This window comes from Natator depressus, chromosome 14 (genome assembly GCF_965152275.1).
Source record: "Natator depressus isolate rNatDep1 chromosome 14, rNatDep2.hap1, whole genome shotgun sequence".
NCBI lineage: Eukaryota > Metazoa > Chordata > Testudines > Cheloniidae > Natator > Natator depressus.
The window spans coordinates 39,949,093-39,965,987 of record NC_134247.1 but is presented as its reverse complement, the minus strand read 5'-3'; the positions used below and the strand labels follow the sequence as shown (position 1 = coordinate 39,965,987).

The following is a 16,895-nucleotide window of genomic DNA, read 5'->3' as shown; positions in this document are numbered from 1 at the left end:
AAAATACCCTACAGGGGCAGACTGAAAGAGCTCGATCTGTTCAGTTTATCAAAAGGAAGAGAGAGAGGTGACTTGATCATGGTGTTTATGTGCCTTCATGGGGAGAAAATCCTGGATCTTAAAGGGCTCTGTAATCTAGTGGAGAAAGGCAGGACAAGGACCAATGGCCGGAAGCTGAAGCCAGACAAATCCAAATGAGAAATAAGGCTCCATTTTTTTAACAGTGCAGGGTGATTAACAAACTCCAAAGGGGAAGGATGCTCCATCTCTTAATGTCTCCCAGTCCAGACTGGTGCCTTTCTGGAAAGATGCTTTAGTCAAACACAATTTATTGGGCTCAGTAACTAGGTGAAATTCACTGGCCTGTGTTATAAAGGTCAGACTAAATCTAATGGTCCCTTCAGGTTTTAAAAACTAGGAAACTGTGAATTCTGGCAGGGCTGAGATCATCTGAGGCCTCAGTGCTGGAGAAATAACATGAATAATGCTACACTAAGTAGGCTGTGAGTAAAGTATGCCCATTGCCAGGAGCTTTCCTGCAGGTCCCTAAAAATGCAGAAGGACGATAGGGAAGAAAACCCATGAGTTTGAGGGTCTGAGACTAGCCTAGTGCTTCCAAGGGAACAATGAATGTTCCACTGACTTCTGTTCATACTCACTTTCCAGCCAGTTTTGATTCTGTGTTCATATTTAGAATAAAACATTGATCATTACACCATGACTTGAACCAACAAGAACATTGTTATTCAGTAATGCTGGGGCCTGGTTTTCTCTGCTCCTAAGAACAGACAAATAAGCGTGGTCAGCGCTCACAGCCCAGTTCGGTTTATTGTTTCCTCATCCTCACTGCCCACAGTTGTGCTGGGAGTCTCCGTCACTCACGTTACATCTCGCGTGTAGATTGTGAGCTCCTGGGGCCAGGGACGTATCTTTGTTACACGTCTGTGACTGGGGTTCCTGGGCACTACTAGACCATTACTGATACTGAGAACCATTCACAGCAAGTGGGGGGATAAACAAATGTGGTTGCCCAGGCTGGCTCCTTCATCGCTAACCCCACCTCAGAGTAATACAGCACCACTTGCCCCTCCTGAATTCCCCAGGCACAAATGTGGACAGGGGAGCTGGCTTGGGTGGAAGGGATGTATTAGAGGGAATTACTGAGCTCCTGAGGACAGACATGATTTCTTTAGCAAAGCTTTTGATACAGTCTCCCACAGTATTCTTGCCAGCAAGTTAAAGAAGTGTGGATTGGATGAATGGACTATAAGGTGGATAGAAAGCTGGCTAGATCATCGGGCTCAATGGGTAGTGATCAATGGTTCGATGTCTAGTTGGCAGCCGGTATCAAGTGGAGTGCCCCAGGGGTCAGTCCTGCCTCCAGTTTTTTTCAATATCTTCATTAATGATCTGGATGATGGGATTAATTGTACCCTTAGGAAGTTCGCAGATGACACTAAACTGGGGGAAGAGGTAGATGTGCTGGAGGGTAGGGACAGGGTCCAGAGTGACCTAGACAAATTGGAAGACTGGGCCAAAAGAAATCTGATGAGGTTCAACAAGGACAAGTGCAGAGTCCTGCACTTAGGACGGAAGAATCCCATGCACTGCTACAGGCTGGGGACCAACTGGCTAAGCAGCAGTTCTGCAAAAAAGGACCTGAGCATTACAGTGGACGAGAAGCTGGATATGAGTCAGCAGTGTGCCCTTGTTGCCAAGAAGCCCAACGGCATATTGGGCTGCATTAGTAGCAGCATTGCCAACAAATTAAGGGAAGAGATTATTCTCCTCTATTCAGCACTGGTGAGGCCAGATCTGGAGTATTGCATCCAGTTTTGGGCCCCCCCCCCACACACACAGAAATGATGTGGACAAGTTGGAGAGAGTCCAGTGGAGGGCAATGAAAATGATTAGGGGGCTGGGGCACATGACTCATGAGGAGAGGCTGAGGGAACTGGTCTTATTTAGTCTGCAGAAGAGAAGAGTGAGGGGGGATTTGATAGCAGCCTTCAGCTACCTGAAGGGGTTTCCAAAGAGGATGGAGCTAAGCTGTTCTCAGTGGTGGCTGATGACAGAACAAGAAGCAATGGTCTCAAGTTGCAGTGGGGAAGGTTTAGGTTGGATATTAGGAAAAACTATTTCACTAGGAGTCTGGTGAAGCTCTGGAATGGGTTACCTAGGGTGGTGGGGGAATCTCCATCCTTAGAGGTTTTTAAGGCCTGGCTTTACAAAGCCCTGGCTGGGGTGATTTAGTTGGTGTTGGTTCTGCTTTGAGCAGGGGGTTGGACTAGGTGACCTCCTAAGGTCTCTTCCAACCCTAATCTTCTATGATTCTATGATTCTACATCCATCACAGCATATCAGGGGGAACAGGAGAGGGCAGGTAGCCATTAGCTCAGCTGTAATAGGGTCATAGGTCTCCGGCTTTACCCACTGGACCTGCCGCCTCTGCCTAACCCATTTCTAGTAAAGTTGAACCCCAAATGCACAAATAGAGAGTGGGGGTTAATTTTCTTGGCAGCAGCACTTCTGAGAAGGATCTGGGAGTTGTGGTGGATCACAACCTCAACATGAGTCTGCAATGCCATGCTGTTGCAAAAAAAGCAAATGCAATTTTAGGTTGCATTAACAGAGGCATAGCATGCAAGTCATGGGAGGTGATAGTACCGCTCTACTCGGTGCTGGTTAGGCCTCAGCTGGAGGACTGTGTCCAATTTTGATCACCAATGTATAGAAAGAATGTTGAGAAACTGGAAAGGATCCAGAGGCGAGCGGCAAAGATGATCAAAGGGATGGGAATGCAGCCATCTGAAGGAACTGGGTATGTTTAGTTTAGAAAAGGAGATTGAGGGGGGACATTATAATCTTCAAATACTTGAAAGGCTGCCATAAAAAAGATGGAGAAAAGTTGCTCTCTTGACACAGAGGGCAGGACGAGAGGCAGTGGTTTCAAACAGCATAGCAAATTTAGATTAAATCTGAGGAAAAACCTTCCTAACTTCCTAACTGTAAGAACAATAGGGCAATGGAACAGATGCCAAGGGAACGCGTGGAAGCTCCTTCACTGGAGGTTTTCAAAAGGAGGCTCGGTAGCCATTTGGCTTGTATGGTTTAGGCACAACAACTCCTGTATCTCGGCAGGGGTTAGACTCGATGGCCCTTGTGGCCTCTTCTAACGCTGTGATTCTTTGGTTCAATGATTCTAACCAAAAATACACATGGTGACAGCACAGCCTGCCACACCCACACCAGCTGCCCCCATCCCATCTCTTCCCCTAGACTCTGCTCTTCCTTACTCCTACTGAACGTGGCAGCTGCCTAATAAAGACACACAGGTTACCGCTCAGTAATGGTGCTTGTGGCCCCAGCGCCAGGTGACCCCGCTGAGCTCTCTTCTGAGCCCCTCTCCCTTCCTGCCTGTTGTTCTCTGCTGCCCTCGACTTGCCCCGGATCACTTTGTGTTAGCAGCAAAATGAGGTCTGGATGAAGCATGGTCTGAGGATGCCTCTCCCCCATCCCACCCAGAGACCAGGGTGAAGCCCGGGCAGTCAGGTTTACTGGTCCCTGTCTTAGCACAGGGGGCTGGATGTGGTGACTTCTCGAGGTCCCGCCCAATCCGACATTTCTATCAGTTAGCTCTGGCCTGTCTGAGACTCTCCGGGCCTTGGGGCCTGATCTGGTGCCCATTGCAGTCAATGGTCAGATTCCCACTGGCCGTTGGGTCTGGCCCTAGCGCACATCTCATCACCTATGTATGGCACTGTGTGTTGTTAGGGGCCTAGCGACCCTTGGGTTATTGTTACAGAGAGACACTGAGCTGAGATCACAGAGTTCTGCCTCATTTGTTAAATCTCCTCTGGATTTCTGCCATCCTGCTCCTGAGAATGAAAATGTCAGAAAGTAACAACAGCCCTGGGGCTGATCCGAGTGACTCTGCAGAGACCCTGCGAGTTCTCCTGCTCCCGAGGCTGAAGTGCAAACCCTAGCCCAAGCCAGGTGCCAGATAAGACGCAGGCTGCAGCTTTCAGTTTGAATGTGGCAAACCCCAGGTAACTGAAGAGGAAGGAGCAGGGAGAAACTAACAATGTGATTTTATCGGCTGTTCTTTTATGTGGCCACATTATTTTTCCCTCAAGAAAATAGACTCAGTCTGGTGAGAATGAGGGAGAAAAATAGCATGTAAAAATTAAGGCGGAAAGTTATCAAGACACCCTAGTTAAGGTTCAGATCCTGCCCACCATGCCCAGGGCATTCTCCCCTCCCTCATCGTTTATGATCCTGCTGAGATGACGACCTTTGGTAACAGCAGCAGAAAGGTGCAGGTGGCGAGCAGGGAGTACAAAGGGTAACAGTTTATTGAGCTGCAGAGGGGAGCCTCTGAGGTCAGAGTCTCCTTTTTTATTGCACATCATTGAACTATTATCTGACAGACGGGCCCTGAGTCAGGGCACCAGCGACGCGGAGCCTGTGTGCCCCAGAACACACTGACAGGGAACAGTCATTAAACACCCCGTGCCTGTGCTGACCGAGCTCAGGGGATCTGAGACGCTTCAGGTGTGGCTCTGAAGGGAGTTCCAGGGCAAGGTGCATAATTCCCTGCTCCGCTACAGACTCCCTGCGTGGCCTTAGGCAAGTCACTTAGGCCCAGAGTTTCCAAGGTGTTTTGATGTCTATGATGCAGATAGGCGCCTAGTGGAATTTTCAAAGATGCCTGGGCACTTAGCTTCCAGTGGGAGTTAGGCACCTAGGTGCTTTTGAAAATCCCACTAGATGCCTAACTACATATTTAGGTGACTACAGACATTCAAAAATTGGCCCCTTAGTCTCTGTGCCAGATTTGCAAAGCTATTTAGGCTCCTAAAGATGCAGACAGCAGCCTAGTGGGACTTTCAAAAGTGCCTGCGTGAGTTAGGTGCCTGCCTCCCCATGAATTCCCTTTAGCTCCTGCCCCTTCTGCATTCATCCCATGCATATTCCATCGACGGTGCTTGCCGGCCGGAATGTCCATGCAAACAAAGGGTTTCTACTAAATGTTATAAAATATTCCTGGGAAGCAATGTCTGAACATTTAGGCCCTGACACAATAAGGTCCTTAAGTATGTGTATAACTTTCAGCATGCAAGGAACCCCACCAAAGCATGAATCCCAAATTTGCACCAAAAACCTGTTTCTAAGAGTTAAATTCAGCCAATCAAGAATCGGGAACAATCCCATATGACCTGTGTGTCCAATCATAACTAACCCCTCAAAGATGAATGTATATGACAAATGTATTTAGCAAATATTTTTGAACAACAAATAAATTGTGAGAAAATTGTGATCAGTTTTTGGGCAGCTGACAAACTGGAAGAGAAGCTGAGCTCTCTGGACACATCACATGATGCACATTATTCCCCCAGTTAGGATGACCAGATGTCCCTATTTTATAGTGACAGTCCTGATTTTGGGGTCTTTTTCTTATATAGGCTCCTATTACCCCCCACCCCGGCCCAATTTTTCATATTTGCTGTCTGGTCACCCTACCCCCAGTTCTGCTTTCAGCCCTTCTTTCCTCTCTCTGCCGTCCCGCTGAACCCTGGGTCTCAGTCTCTTGACTTTTATTTATGCCTTTGCTCTACCTGAAGAATTACTGGTGTTACTATTATTCCGTATTATTTCTGTAGCCCCCTCAGTGCCCTGGGCATGTTTGGGCATGTTGTATGGTCCCTGCCGTGGGAGATCCCAAGCGGGGCTGGGCTCAGGGGCTCACTAATGGATGTATGGAAGGAGAAGTCTGCAGGCCCAGGGCAACAGGTCAGGATGGGCATCCCAGGCACGGAGGCAGTTGCAAAAATAGAAGGACATGGCATGGGGGGGCTAGGCAAGATGCGGGGTTGGAGCTAACAGATGGGGAGAGCAGTGAAGAGCTTCCTTGGCTCCCAGGTCCCATTCACCCATTCTGGGCCACTCACTCACACAACCCTGGGGCTGGGCTCTCCCTCCCCTTCCCCTGGCCCAGCTACTGACTGCCCTTCCCCAGCTCTCCCCACTCCCCGTCCCCACCCCTCCCTCCATCGCGCTGGGACCAGTTTCCCTGACACAGCTGAGTTGGCAGCACAAAGCAGCCTGTACAGCAGGGCCTGGTGCTCTCACTCTTGACCCCTGTGGCTGTTTCACTCCTCACCATGGGCAATGAGTCCCTCGGGCAGTAAATGCCGGGACATTCCCTGTTGCTCACTGGCCCCATCGCACTCACTGGGGTCCTGGGCTTGGCTTTTTTTTAGGAGTCAGACCCTGCAGTTATTGGCCATGAGGGGACCTGGGATCCCCCCAAGCCAGGCCTGGAGCTGACTCCACTGGGCTTCTCTGGAAGGCTGTGGGGGAGGCTTTAAAATGAGGGGACCTAGGTCTCCTCCCCTAGAATATTCTGAAATCCCACTGCAATTTTCTGAATTTGACAATAATAAAAAAAAGTTAAGGCCAAAAATTGTAAGTGCCCATGTGGGACCCTGTGTGGGGGAAGCAGCCTGTGGTGAGCTGGCCAAGTCGTTCTGGTGGAATTTTCAAAGGTGCCTGGGCACCTCGCTTCCAATGGGAGTTAGGCACTGGGAGTTAGGCAATGGGAGTTAGGCACCTAAGTGCTTTTGAAAATCCCAGTAGATGCCAAGCTACATCTTTAGGTGTCTACAGACCTTCTAAAATCTGCCCCCTTAGTCTCTGTTCCAGATTTGCAAAGTTATTTAGGCTTCTAAAGATGCAGACAGGAGCCTAGTGGGACTTTCACATCTGCCTTGTAAGCCGATCTATATTTTTTTTAAAATGTAAAAATTGGCTGGAAACAGTAAATGTTTAACAGTTTCCCTCTATTCCACAACATCACTATTGTAAGAAAAATTTATTTAACTAAGTGTATGTCTACACTACGAAATTAGGTCGATTTTATAGAAGTCAATTTTTAGGAAGCAATTTTATACAGTTGATTGTGTGTGTCTCCACTAAGCACATTAAGTCGGTGGAGTGCAACCTCAATACCGTAGCTAACATTGACTTACGGAGCAGTGCACTGTGGGTAGCTGTCCCTGCAGTCTCCGCTGCCCATCGGAATTCTGGGTTAAGCTCCCAATGCCTGATGGGGCAAAAACATTGTTGCGGGCAGTTTTGGATACATGTCGTCAGTCGCCCCTCCCTTCCTCCCACCCTCCCTCCCTCCCACTTTGAAAGCAGTGGCAGACAATCGTTTCACGCCTTTTTTCCTGGGTTGCCCACGCAGATGCCATAGCACTGCAAGCATGGAGCCTGCTCAGCTCTCCGCTGCTGTTGTGAGGCTTGTAAACATGCATTATCCTGCAGTATGTGCAGAACCTGGCGACGAGGCGACGCCAGCGGGATGACGATAGGGATGAGGTTATGGACACAGACTTCCCTCAAAGCACAGGATATGGCAATTGGGACATCATGGCAGCAATGGGGCAGGTTCATACCCTGGAACGCTGATTCTGGGCCCAGCAAACAAGCACAGACTGGTGGGACTGCATTGTGTTGCAGATCTGGGATGATTCCCAGTGGCTGAGAAACTTTCTCATGCGTAAGGCCACTTTCATGGAATTTTGTGACTTGCTTTCCCCTGCCCTGAAGCGCAAGAATACCAAGATGAGAGCAGCCCTCACAGTTCAAAAGGGAGTGGCGATAGCCCTCTGGAAGCTTGCAAGGCCTGACTGCTACCGGTCAGTCAGGAATCAATTTGGAGTGGGCAAGTCTACTGTGGGGACTGCTGTGATCCAAGTAGCCAACGCAATCACTAATCTTCTGCTATCAAGGGTAGTGACTCTGGGAAATGTGCAGGTCATAGTGGATGGCTCTGCTGCAATGGGGTTCCCTAACTGTGGTGGGGAGATAGATGGAACGCATATCCCTATCTTGGGACCGGACCACCTTGGCAGCCAGTACATTAACCACAAGGGGTACTTCTCGATGGTGCTGCAAGCACTGGTGGATCATAAGGGATGTTTCACTGACATCAACGTGGGATGGCCGGGAAGGGTGCATGACGATCGCATGTAGTGATCCAAGTAGTGATCATTGGAGGCCCAACCTACCCCTTGCTCCCATGGCTCATGAAGCCATACACAGGCAGCCTGGACAGTAGTAAGGAGAAGTTCAACTATAGGCTGAGCAAGTGCAGAATGGTGGTAGAATGTGCATTTGGATGTTTAAAAGCTCGCTGGTGCTGTTTGCTGACTAGGTTAGACCTCAGCGAAACCAATACTCCCATTGTTATTGCTGCTTGCTGTGTGCTCCATAATATCTGTGAGAGTAAAGGGGAGACATTAATGGTGGGGTGGGAGGCTGAGGCAAATTGCCTGGCAGCCGATTTTGCACAGCCAGACACCGGGGCGATTAGAAGAGCACAGCTGGGCAATGCTGCACATCAGAGAAGCTTTGAAAACCAGTTTCATGACTGGCCAGGCTACAGTGTGACAGTTGTGTGTGTTTCTCCTTGATGCAAACCCGCCCCCTTTGTTGACTCTAATTCCCTGTAAGCCAACCACCTTCTCCCTTCAATCATAGCTTGCAAAGGAAATAAAGTCACTATTGTTTTAAAACCATGCATTCTTTATTAATTGCTTTTAAAAAAAGAGAGATAACTCACAAGGTAGCCCGGGTGAGATGTGGGAGGAGGGAAGGACAAGGCCACATTGCTTATTGTAGCCACACTACAACTCAAAACGTATTGAATGACAGCCTTCTGTTGCTTGGGCAATCCTCTGGAGTGGAGTGGCTGGATGCCCAGAGCCTCCCCCTCCTCCCTCCCTCCCCTCATGTTCTTGGACATCTGGGTGAGGAGGATATGGAACTTGGGGAGAAGAGCAGACAGTTATACAGGGGATGCAGCGGCGGTCTGTGCTCTTGCTGCCTTTCCCGCAGCAGTTTCAGTGGACTCCTGAGCATGTCCATTTGCTCCCCCATTAGCCTGAGCATGGCAACCTGTGTCCTCTCATCGCACTCACTTAATTCTTTCCTGGACTCCGCCGCTGTTTGCCTCCACACATTCAGCTGTGCTCTATCAGTGCAGGAGGACTGCATGAGCTCGGAAAACATGTCATCGCGAGTGCAGTTTTTTCGCCTTCTAATCTGCGATAACCTCTGGGATGGAGATGCTAGGGGGAGCGTAGAAACATTTGTACCTACAGGAGGAAAAAAAGGAAGAGTAGAATTAAAAAAGATACACTTCACAGAACAAAAGGGAGACTCTTTCACAGTGAATCAAGCAATTCACAGCAGACAGCACATGTGCTTTAGGTACAAGGTCGCATTTTGCCTTTTATATTGAGTGCCTGCCGGTATGGTGTGAGACATCACACACGGCTGGGCAACAGAATTTGGTTCCAGGCAGCCATGGTAAGACAACGGGTATGCGGGCTTGGCTTCTTCCACCTTCATAACATGTGGGAATGCTTTCGAACTGTGGTGCCCTCCTTTCCCATAGCAAGCAATGCCTGTTGGGTTGGCCATTTAAAAGGAGGGGCTGCGGTTTTTGGGTGGATGTTCAGCACAAACCCTCCCCCCACCACGTGGCGATTCTCTGGGATGATCCCTTCACCCCACCCCCCACTGCGCGGCTATTATCAGGGATGATCCCTTTAAGCCAAAGGCAAACAGTTCAGCATTAACGGGCTCTTCTGACTGTTCCCTTAAACAAATTCCCCTATTTCAACCAGGTGACCATGAATGATATCACTCTCCTGAGGCTAACACAGAGAGATAAAGACCGAATGTTGCTTGAATGCAACCAAAACCCGGGACCATTCACTGCCATGCTCTGTGCTGCAATGATTCCAGACTACTTGCTACTGGCTTGGCGTGGTAAAGTGTCCTACCATGGAGAACGAATAAGAAACTACCCAGAAACCTGCTGCAAAGGCTTTCAGAGTATCTGCAGCAGAGCTTCATGGACATGTCCCTGGAGGATTCCTGCTCCATCCCCAGACATGTTAACAGACTTTTCCAGTAGCTGTACCGGCCTCGAATGCATCCCAAGTCTTCAGGACAAATGAAACATTATACACAATTGCTTTTAAACCCTGTAGTGTACTTACAAAGGTACACTTACCAGAGGTGCCTTCTCCGGCTTCAGGATCTTGGGAGGGTATTGGCTCCAGAGTGATGAAAAGTTCCTGGCTGCTGGGGAGAACGGATTCTCCGCTTGCCTGCTGTGCATTCTCCTCCTCCTCCTCCTCCTCTTCCTCATTCACAAAATCCTCCTCCATGTTGGATGAGACTCCTCCCTTGCAGGTGTCCATGGACAGTGGTGGGTAGTGGTAGGGTTCCCCCCTAGAATTGCATGGAAGGTGGCACGACACTCACCCAAGCTCCAGCTGCTCAGGTCCAGGAAGCCCCCTCGCCTCCCTTGTGGTGGGTGACAGAAGGTGTGGGGGGGCTGCTGTCACGTGTGCACCTCCTCCCCTGCTGCTGCCTGTCACCATAGCATCACTGGGGGTGGGGGATGGGGCATCTCCTTGCCAAGCGTGGGGCAGGAGAGGTGACTGCGGGCGGGGGCACGAGTCCAACACAGACCCACGCCCCAGCTGCTCAGGTCCAGACTCCAGGAAGCCTCCTCGTTGTCTCCCAGTAGGTGCCGGGGGGGCTGCCATCACATGTGCACCTCCTCCTCTCCCCCCTCTGCAGGGGCAGCAGCCACCTCAGCCTGCCGCCCGCGCCGGTCCCTGTGTTGTAGCCAGCAGCGGCAGCGGCTGGTGAGAGAGCGCAGCGCACAGTGGCTGGTGGTGCCGGGGGTGCTCCAGGGGAGGTGTGCAGGAGTGTCAGGTGGGGCCGGGGCACAGACCCGGCCCCAAACATTGGTGGACCCGGGCCCTCAGACCCTGAATATTGCTGGAGCACGAGCACCACGGGCCCATATAACTCGCCAACCCTGCAAGGTGAATTTATGCAAGTTCTCAGTTGCAGAAGTTTGGCCTGTATTCATTTACTTCTGAAAAACACCAAAAGTTAGATTCTGACTGTGTGGACACATCAACTATTACAGAAACCACATTATAACATTTACTTTGCTTCCTATAGATGGGATTATAATAAAAATGTCATAGGAAAGATCCAAACGATAACTCTAGCCTGTGTTCTTGCACACAGGTTGTTAAACCCTGGGAATTGCTGGGAGCACATTTAATCGGGCGATATCCAGTATCTCAGAAGCGATACCAGTATGTACTGACAGCTACAGATGATTTTTCAAAATAGGTAGAAGAATTTCCACTTAGCACAATTATAGCACATGAGGTGGAGAAGAAGACATGTAAAATTATCTATCAACATGGCTGTCCAGAGCAGATACTGGCAGATCTAGGTTCTGAATTGAATAACGAGGTAACAGTTTACATTTGGTGTCATTTTCACTATAGGGTCAATTACACAATCATGGCAGTGTGACGGGGGCTGTTAGCAGCTACAAACTGAGCCCTTTTGAAGCCAGCACCCTAGTCACTGAGATCACCCAGGGCACCGGGTGCAGTTAAAGGAGGAGGGACTGAGTAGTTTGGGTTTGGAAGGACAGAGGGGATCACTTACACCTGTAGGGAGCCTGAGGAGGTCACTAGCTCAGCGCTGAGAAGAAAGCAGCAGTATAAAAGTCTGAACCAGGGAGTAGGAAGGGGGCTCCTCGTAACTGCTGCTATGTCGTGATACACCATAAAAAGGAATAAAGACATTTGGTGGAGGTTCCCTGGCAGACTGCAGGCTGCTTAATTCACAAAGAGGTCTGCCAGCCAGGGGTTGCAGAAACTGATGGGGGAGCCCATTAATAGTTAGAAATTTAAAAATGAACATTGCCTGCAATCGCTTCATGACACTTCATGCTGCAAATTGTGAGTGACAACACAATTTTTATGTCTTGTCAGAGAGTAAAAAACCATGTTGTATATTAACTTATTTGCCAACATATTTTCCCATTTAATAACACAATAAGATTGGATAAGAAACCACAGTAATTACACATAATTCAGTGAGAAATAGGGAAAAGAATGCAAATATCGCTGAAGGAAATTTTAGGGGGAAATTATCTATTCTTAGATAAAATTTCCCTGTGTTAAAAACTAGGAAAAACACCTAGCTTCAGGAGCCCATACCACCTGGACACCAGCAGACTGGATAAAAACCACAAATGAATCCATCACAAGATAATTTTAGGGTATTTATTTTCAAATAATCAAGGTACGTTTAGGGCACATTGCCATGAATGGCATACTGTGAATAAATCTTCTGATTACATTGAAAATGTTCATAACGCATCACGTTTAAAACAAAAAGTAGTCCTAGCAATGCCATGTGATGTGCCTCCCCTCATACTCTGCTCAGCCAGCTCTTCAAGATATTAGGTTCAATTGCTAATATCAAGGAATTAGACCAATCGGTCACTATTTTTACAGAGCATTCCAGAAGGTGGTGGACAGAACCTAGAGGAATTGTGATGCATTTCCTGGAGCAACTTTCTTTTCTTTGTACTCTAAACCTCACAAGACAACTAAAATATCACCCTTTCGACTGATTTGTGGCCGAGAAGAAAGGTTTCCCAATAAAGCTTCACCAAATTTCATGTTATGTGTCATTATGTGCCAGGGTCTTCAATACAATTAAGTTGATTTGTGATGATTCAGTAAAGGAATACAACCCCTTCTCTATTTCTGTATCAAACTACATGTGTTGTGTCCTTATAACCAAGAACATGAAGTGCCTGGCAATACGCTGAAATCAACAGTGGATACTGACAGTACATTGCCTGAAAAGAATACTTCTAAAGAAAAATGAACTAAAAAAAATGGAGATTGTAGAAGAGATTTCTATCTATGGGAAGATAGCATTTGAGGTTGGGGACCGTGTTTTGTTAATTGCTGTGAGAAAAAGAAAGCAAGGGGCATACTTTTGATTACATATTGATTACTGATTATATGTAGCTAGAAAGTTAAAAATCACATGAATTAATGCTGACAAGTTCAAAGAACATTATATAATCTTGTGTGAGTTAATTTAAATAATTTGCTTAATTAATTCTATCATTTTTTCTACCTAAAAATTTTCAAAGGTGTGGTGCAGGAGGTGGGTGTATGTGCCCTGCCTTCCAGAGAGAACCAGTCAAGACAATAAAGAGAGAGGAAGAGAGAGCGAGCGCAGCTGCACATGCGTGTAGTTGTGATGTTTATGAAACATGTACGTTATAACTGAACAACCCAGTCTGACAATTTAATAGTTTATTTTGTTAAGATACAGTCAGGGTTCCCTTCCCACTCTGAACTCTGGGGTACAGATGTGGGGAGCTGCATGAAAGATCCCCTAATCTTATATTCCACCATCTTAGGTTAAACTTCCCCAAGGCACAAATACCTTTCCTTGTCCTTGGACTGTATTGCTGCCACCACCAAGTGATTTAGACAAAGATTTAGGAAAAGGGCCACTTCGTGTTCTTATTTCCCCAAAATATCCCCCCAAGTCCCTTCACCCCCTTTCCTGGGGAGGCTTGAGAATAATATCCTCACCAGTTGGTACAATGTGAGCCCAGACCAAACTCCTGGGCTTTTAGGACACTGAAAATCAATCAGGTTCTTAAAAGAAGATTTTTATTTAAAAAGCAAAGTAAAAGAATCACACCTGCAAAATCAGGATGGAAGGTAACTTTACAGGGTAAATAAAAAGATTTAAAACACAGAGAATTCCCCTGTAGGCTTAGCTTCAAAGTTACAAAAAACAGGAATAAAACTCCCTCTTAGCATAGGGAAAATTCACAAGCTAAAACAAAAGATAATCTAATGCCTTTCCTTGCTTTACTTACAATTTTTGTAATCTTAGAGGCTCGCTTCAGGAATGTCTTTAGGAGACGGATTTTCTTGCCCTCGTCCCTCTCTGTCTGAGAGAGAACAACCAACAAAGAGCACAACAAAACCTTCCGCCCCCCGATTTGAAAATATCTTCTTTCCCCATTGGTCCTTCTGGTCAGGTGGCAACTAGGTTATTTGAGCTTCTTAACCCCCTACAGGTAAATGATTCTGTACCTCTGGCCAGGAGGGATTTTATATTACTGCATACATAAAAGTTTCAGAGTAACAGCCGTGTTAGTCTGTATTTGCAAAAAGAAAAGGAGTACTTGTGGCACCTTAGAGACTAACCAATTTATTTGAGCATAAGCTTTCGTGAGCTACAGCTCACGAAAGCTTATGCTCAAATAAACTGGTTAGTCTCTAAGGTGCCACAAGTACTCCTTTTCTTTATACATAAAAGTTGTTACCCTTCCCCCTTTATATTTATGACAGATACATATTTTGGATTTCTTGAAATTCCACAGTTGAAATACAAATGACGTTATTTAGAGAAGTTAAACTTCAATATAGATTTGAGGGAAGAATCAAAAAATAAATGTAAATAATTCCATTTCTAAAAATATGTTTAGATGCTTGCTTTTGAAATACCCCTTGAAATGTAAATGAAAATATTCTTTTATTTACACCTTATTATAAAATTTTCTAAATTAGAATAATCTTTTTTCTTTCATATTTTACATTGAGATTTCACAGGGGTAGAAAATTCTGACAGGAGTGAATGACCCCCATCCACCACCATCTGCTACCCCTGGGGCAGGGGACAGCTAAAGGAGAGGGACAGGGGTTGCCAGGTGTCCGGTTTTCGACTGGAACCTCCAGTTGAAAAGGGAAACTGGCAGCATCCGGTCAGCACAAAAAGTCCAGTCCCCTGCAGTAACTGGCCTCTATTACTGGGGTTGGGGAGAGCAGCAGCACTGGGAGGGGACAGTCTGTGCTGTTGGTATCACTGTCAGGGACCAAGATTCCCTCCGGCCTGAGCTGGGACCGGGCAGATAATCAGGGGAGCTGCGTTTTTACCTCCAGCGTTGAGACCAGGATTGAAAAAAGGGCGGAGCATCCCGGAGAAGGTGCCAGTGAAAGTGAAGAGATGGGACCCGTCAGTCACATTGTAAAATGAGACCTCGCCCGCGTCATAGTCCAGGAAAATCCCCACCCGGTTCGGCCTTACACTCACGGGGAGGGGGATCCAAGGGAAGGGGAGGGCCTTGTATTCCCCATCCCTCTGCCGCACGGCCCAGTATCCATCCTCAGGTGTGTATGTGACCTTCCCCTTCCTGCTCACAGATTCCCTACAAACCCCCAGAGTCCATCTTGTCTTGTCTCCCACCTCCACCTCCCAGTAACACCTCCCGCCCATGAACCCTTCCGCTCCCAGGACACAGGAACAATGATGAAATCTCTCAGGATTGTCAGGCAGATCCTGGCGTGTGTCTCCGCGTTTCACATGTTTCCGATCGTCAGACAGGATGAGTTTGGGATGAGCCGTGTCTGGATCCAGAGTTACATCCACTGGGGAGAGAGTCACAGAGTCAGTGCCGGGGGCAGGGGCTGGTCATTGGGATTGAAGGGAAATTAACCTGTTGTAGGCCAAAAGCCAAATGGGGAGAAATTTTCTTGAGTAAATTGTCCTCCATTTTGCTTATTTTGTTAGCCTTGAATTAGTAAGAAGAAATTGTTTTGGTTTTATTCTTTGCTTTATGTGTTATTGATTGTTTTTAGAAGAATAGAAGTGTTATGGCTGCAAGTCTTGCTTTTGAAATTATTTACGGTTTTGTGTGTGAGTGAAGAATGTATGGCATGCTAACAGTGACCAGTACTGATGGGCCAGATTGGTGGGAAGGGAGTGGAGAAATTGAGAGGAATTACCCGGATGGCAGACTGATGACCCTAAAGCAAAGGCATATGCCCCAAGAACAAGATAAAGTGTGGAGCCAGAGGAATGAAATAAGAAACAGCTGTGGATACTCACAGTAACAACCTGATTGGGAGCAACCTTGACTAACAACTCCGATGTGCCATAGACTTGTATGGGAACTTATTACTATAAAAGAAGGATGTATTGCCATGGGACTTTGGGTTCGTTCTGCATCAACACTGCAGCTTCGAATGTGTTCGATAGAGGCCCAGCTCCCCTTCCTCATGTGCAGTTTCAGCTCGCCACTGGAACTGACTGAGCAACACTAAGGACTGGTAACTATAAAATCCAGCTGCAGAAACTTTGTGTGTGTGTGTGTGTGTGTGTGCGCGCGCGCGCATGCATATGCTGATTTTAATGCCTAAACTGTACTCAAACTTGGCATATTGCCTTATCCCCTTTTTCAAAATTCCATATGCTTCGTATAAGCATAACATTTTGTCCCCGTTAATCACTGGCGGGGTGCAGGGTTGTTGCCTGAGGGGAGTCAGGGCCCGTCTGCTTGTGAGGAGACAATGAGGGCATGGGGTGAGGTGTCAGTGGAGGCAGGGGAGGGGACAGACTGATGCTAGGAGAGGAAAGGGGAGGGGGTGGTGACAGGAGCAGAGGGGGTGGAGGGAGGGACATAGGGGAGGGGCAGGCACAAGGGCAATGGGGTGACAAGGGAAGGGATGGGCACGAAGACAGAGAGGGATGAAGGCAGGTTCCATGGGGCTGCAGGGGGTGGGGGAGGCACCAGGGAAGAAGAAGGGGACAGACCCTAGGGAGATGTGGGGGGTGAGGGGAGGAGTGGGTACCAGGGAAATGGAGGGGGGTGAAGGGCAGGGCAGGTTCCAGGGGGCTGCAGGGGTTGAGGGGAGAGGTGGGCACAGGGAAGAAGGGGACAGACCTCAGGGGGCACAGGGAAGCAAGGAAAGGGGTGGACACCAGGGGCAGAGGGATGTGAGGGAATGGGGAAAGCTCCAATAGGGCAGGGGGGTAATCAAAGAGAGGGACTGGTGCCAGGGGGTGGAAGGATGAAGAGTGGGGCAGGTGTCAGGACCATGTGTGTGGGGGGGGGAGGGAATGGGCAGGCACCAGGGGGACAGAGCGAGACAGGAGCCTGGGGGAAGAGGGGC

The 16,895-nt window shown here is 48.0% G+C and overlaps 1 protein-coding gene across 2 annotated transcripts in view; it reads right to left on the bottom strand.

Annotated features, from left to right (window-relative positions):
• The window catches only part of LOC141998456 (butyrophilin subfamily 1 member A1-like), a 321,911-nt gene that overhangs the window by 268,305 nt on the left and 36,711 nt on the right, over positions 1–16,895 (bottom strand). Inside the window, exon 9 of one of the 2 annotated variants that reach the window (XM_074971306.1) lies at positions 14,812–15,371. The exons of the other annotated variant lie outside the window; for it this stretch is intronic. Within the exon in view, the coding sequence (XP_074827407.1) occupies positions 14,812–15,371 (560 nt within the window). Of the gene's footprint in view, positions 1–14,811; positions 15,372–16,895 lie in introns of those variants that run through there. 2 annotated transcript variants of the gene reach the window in all.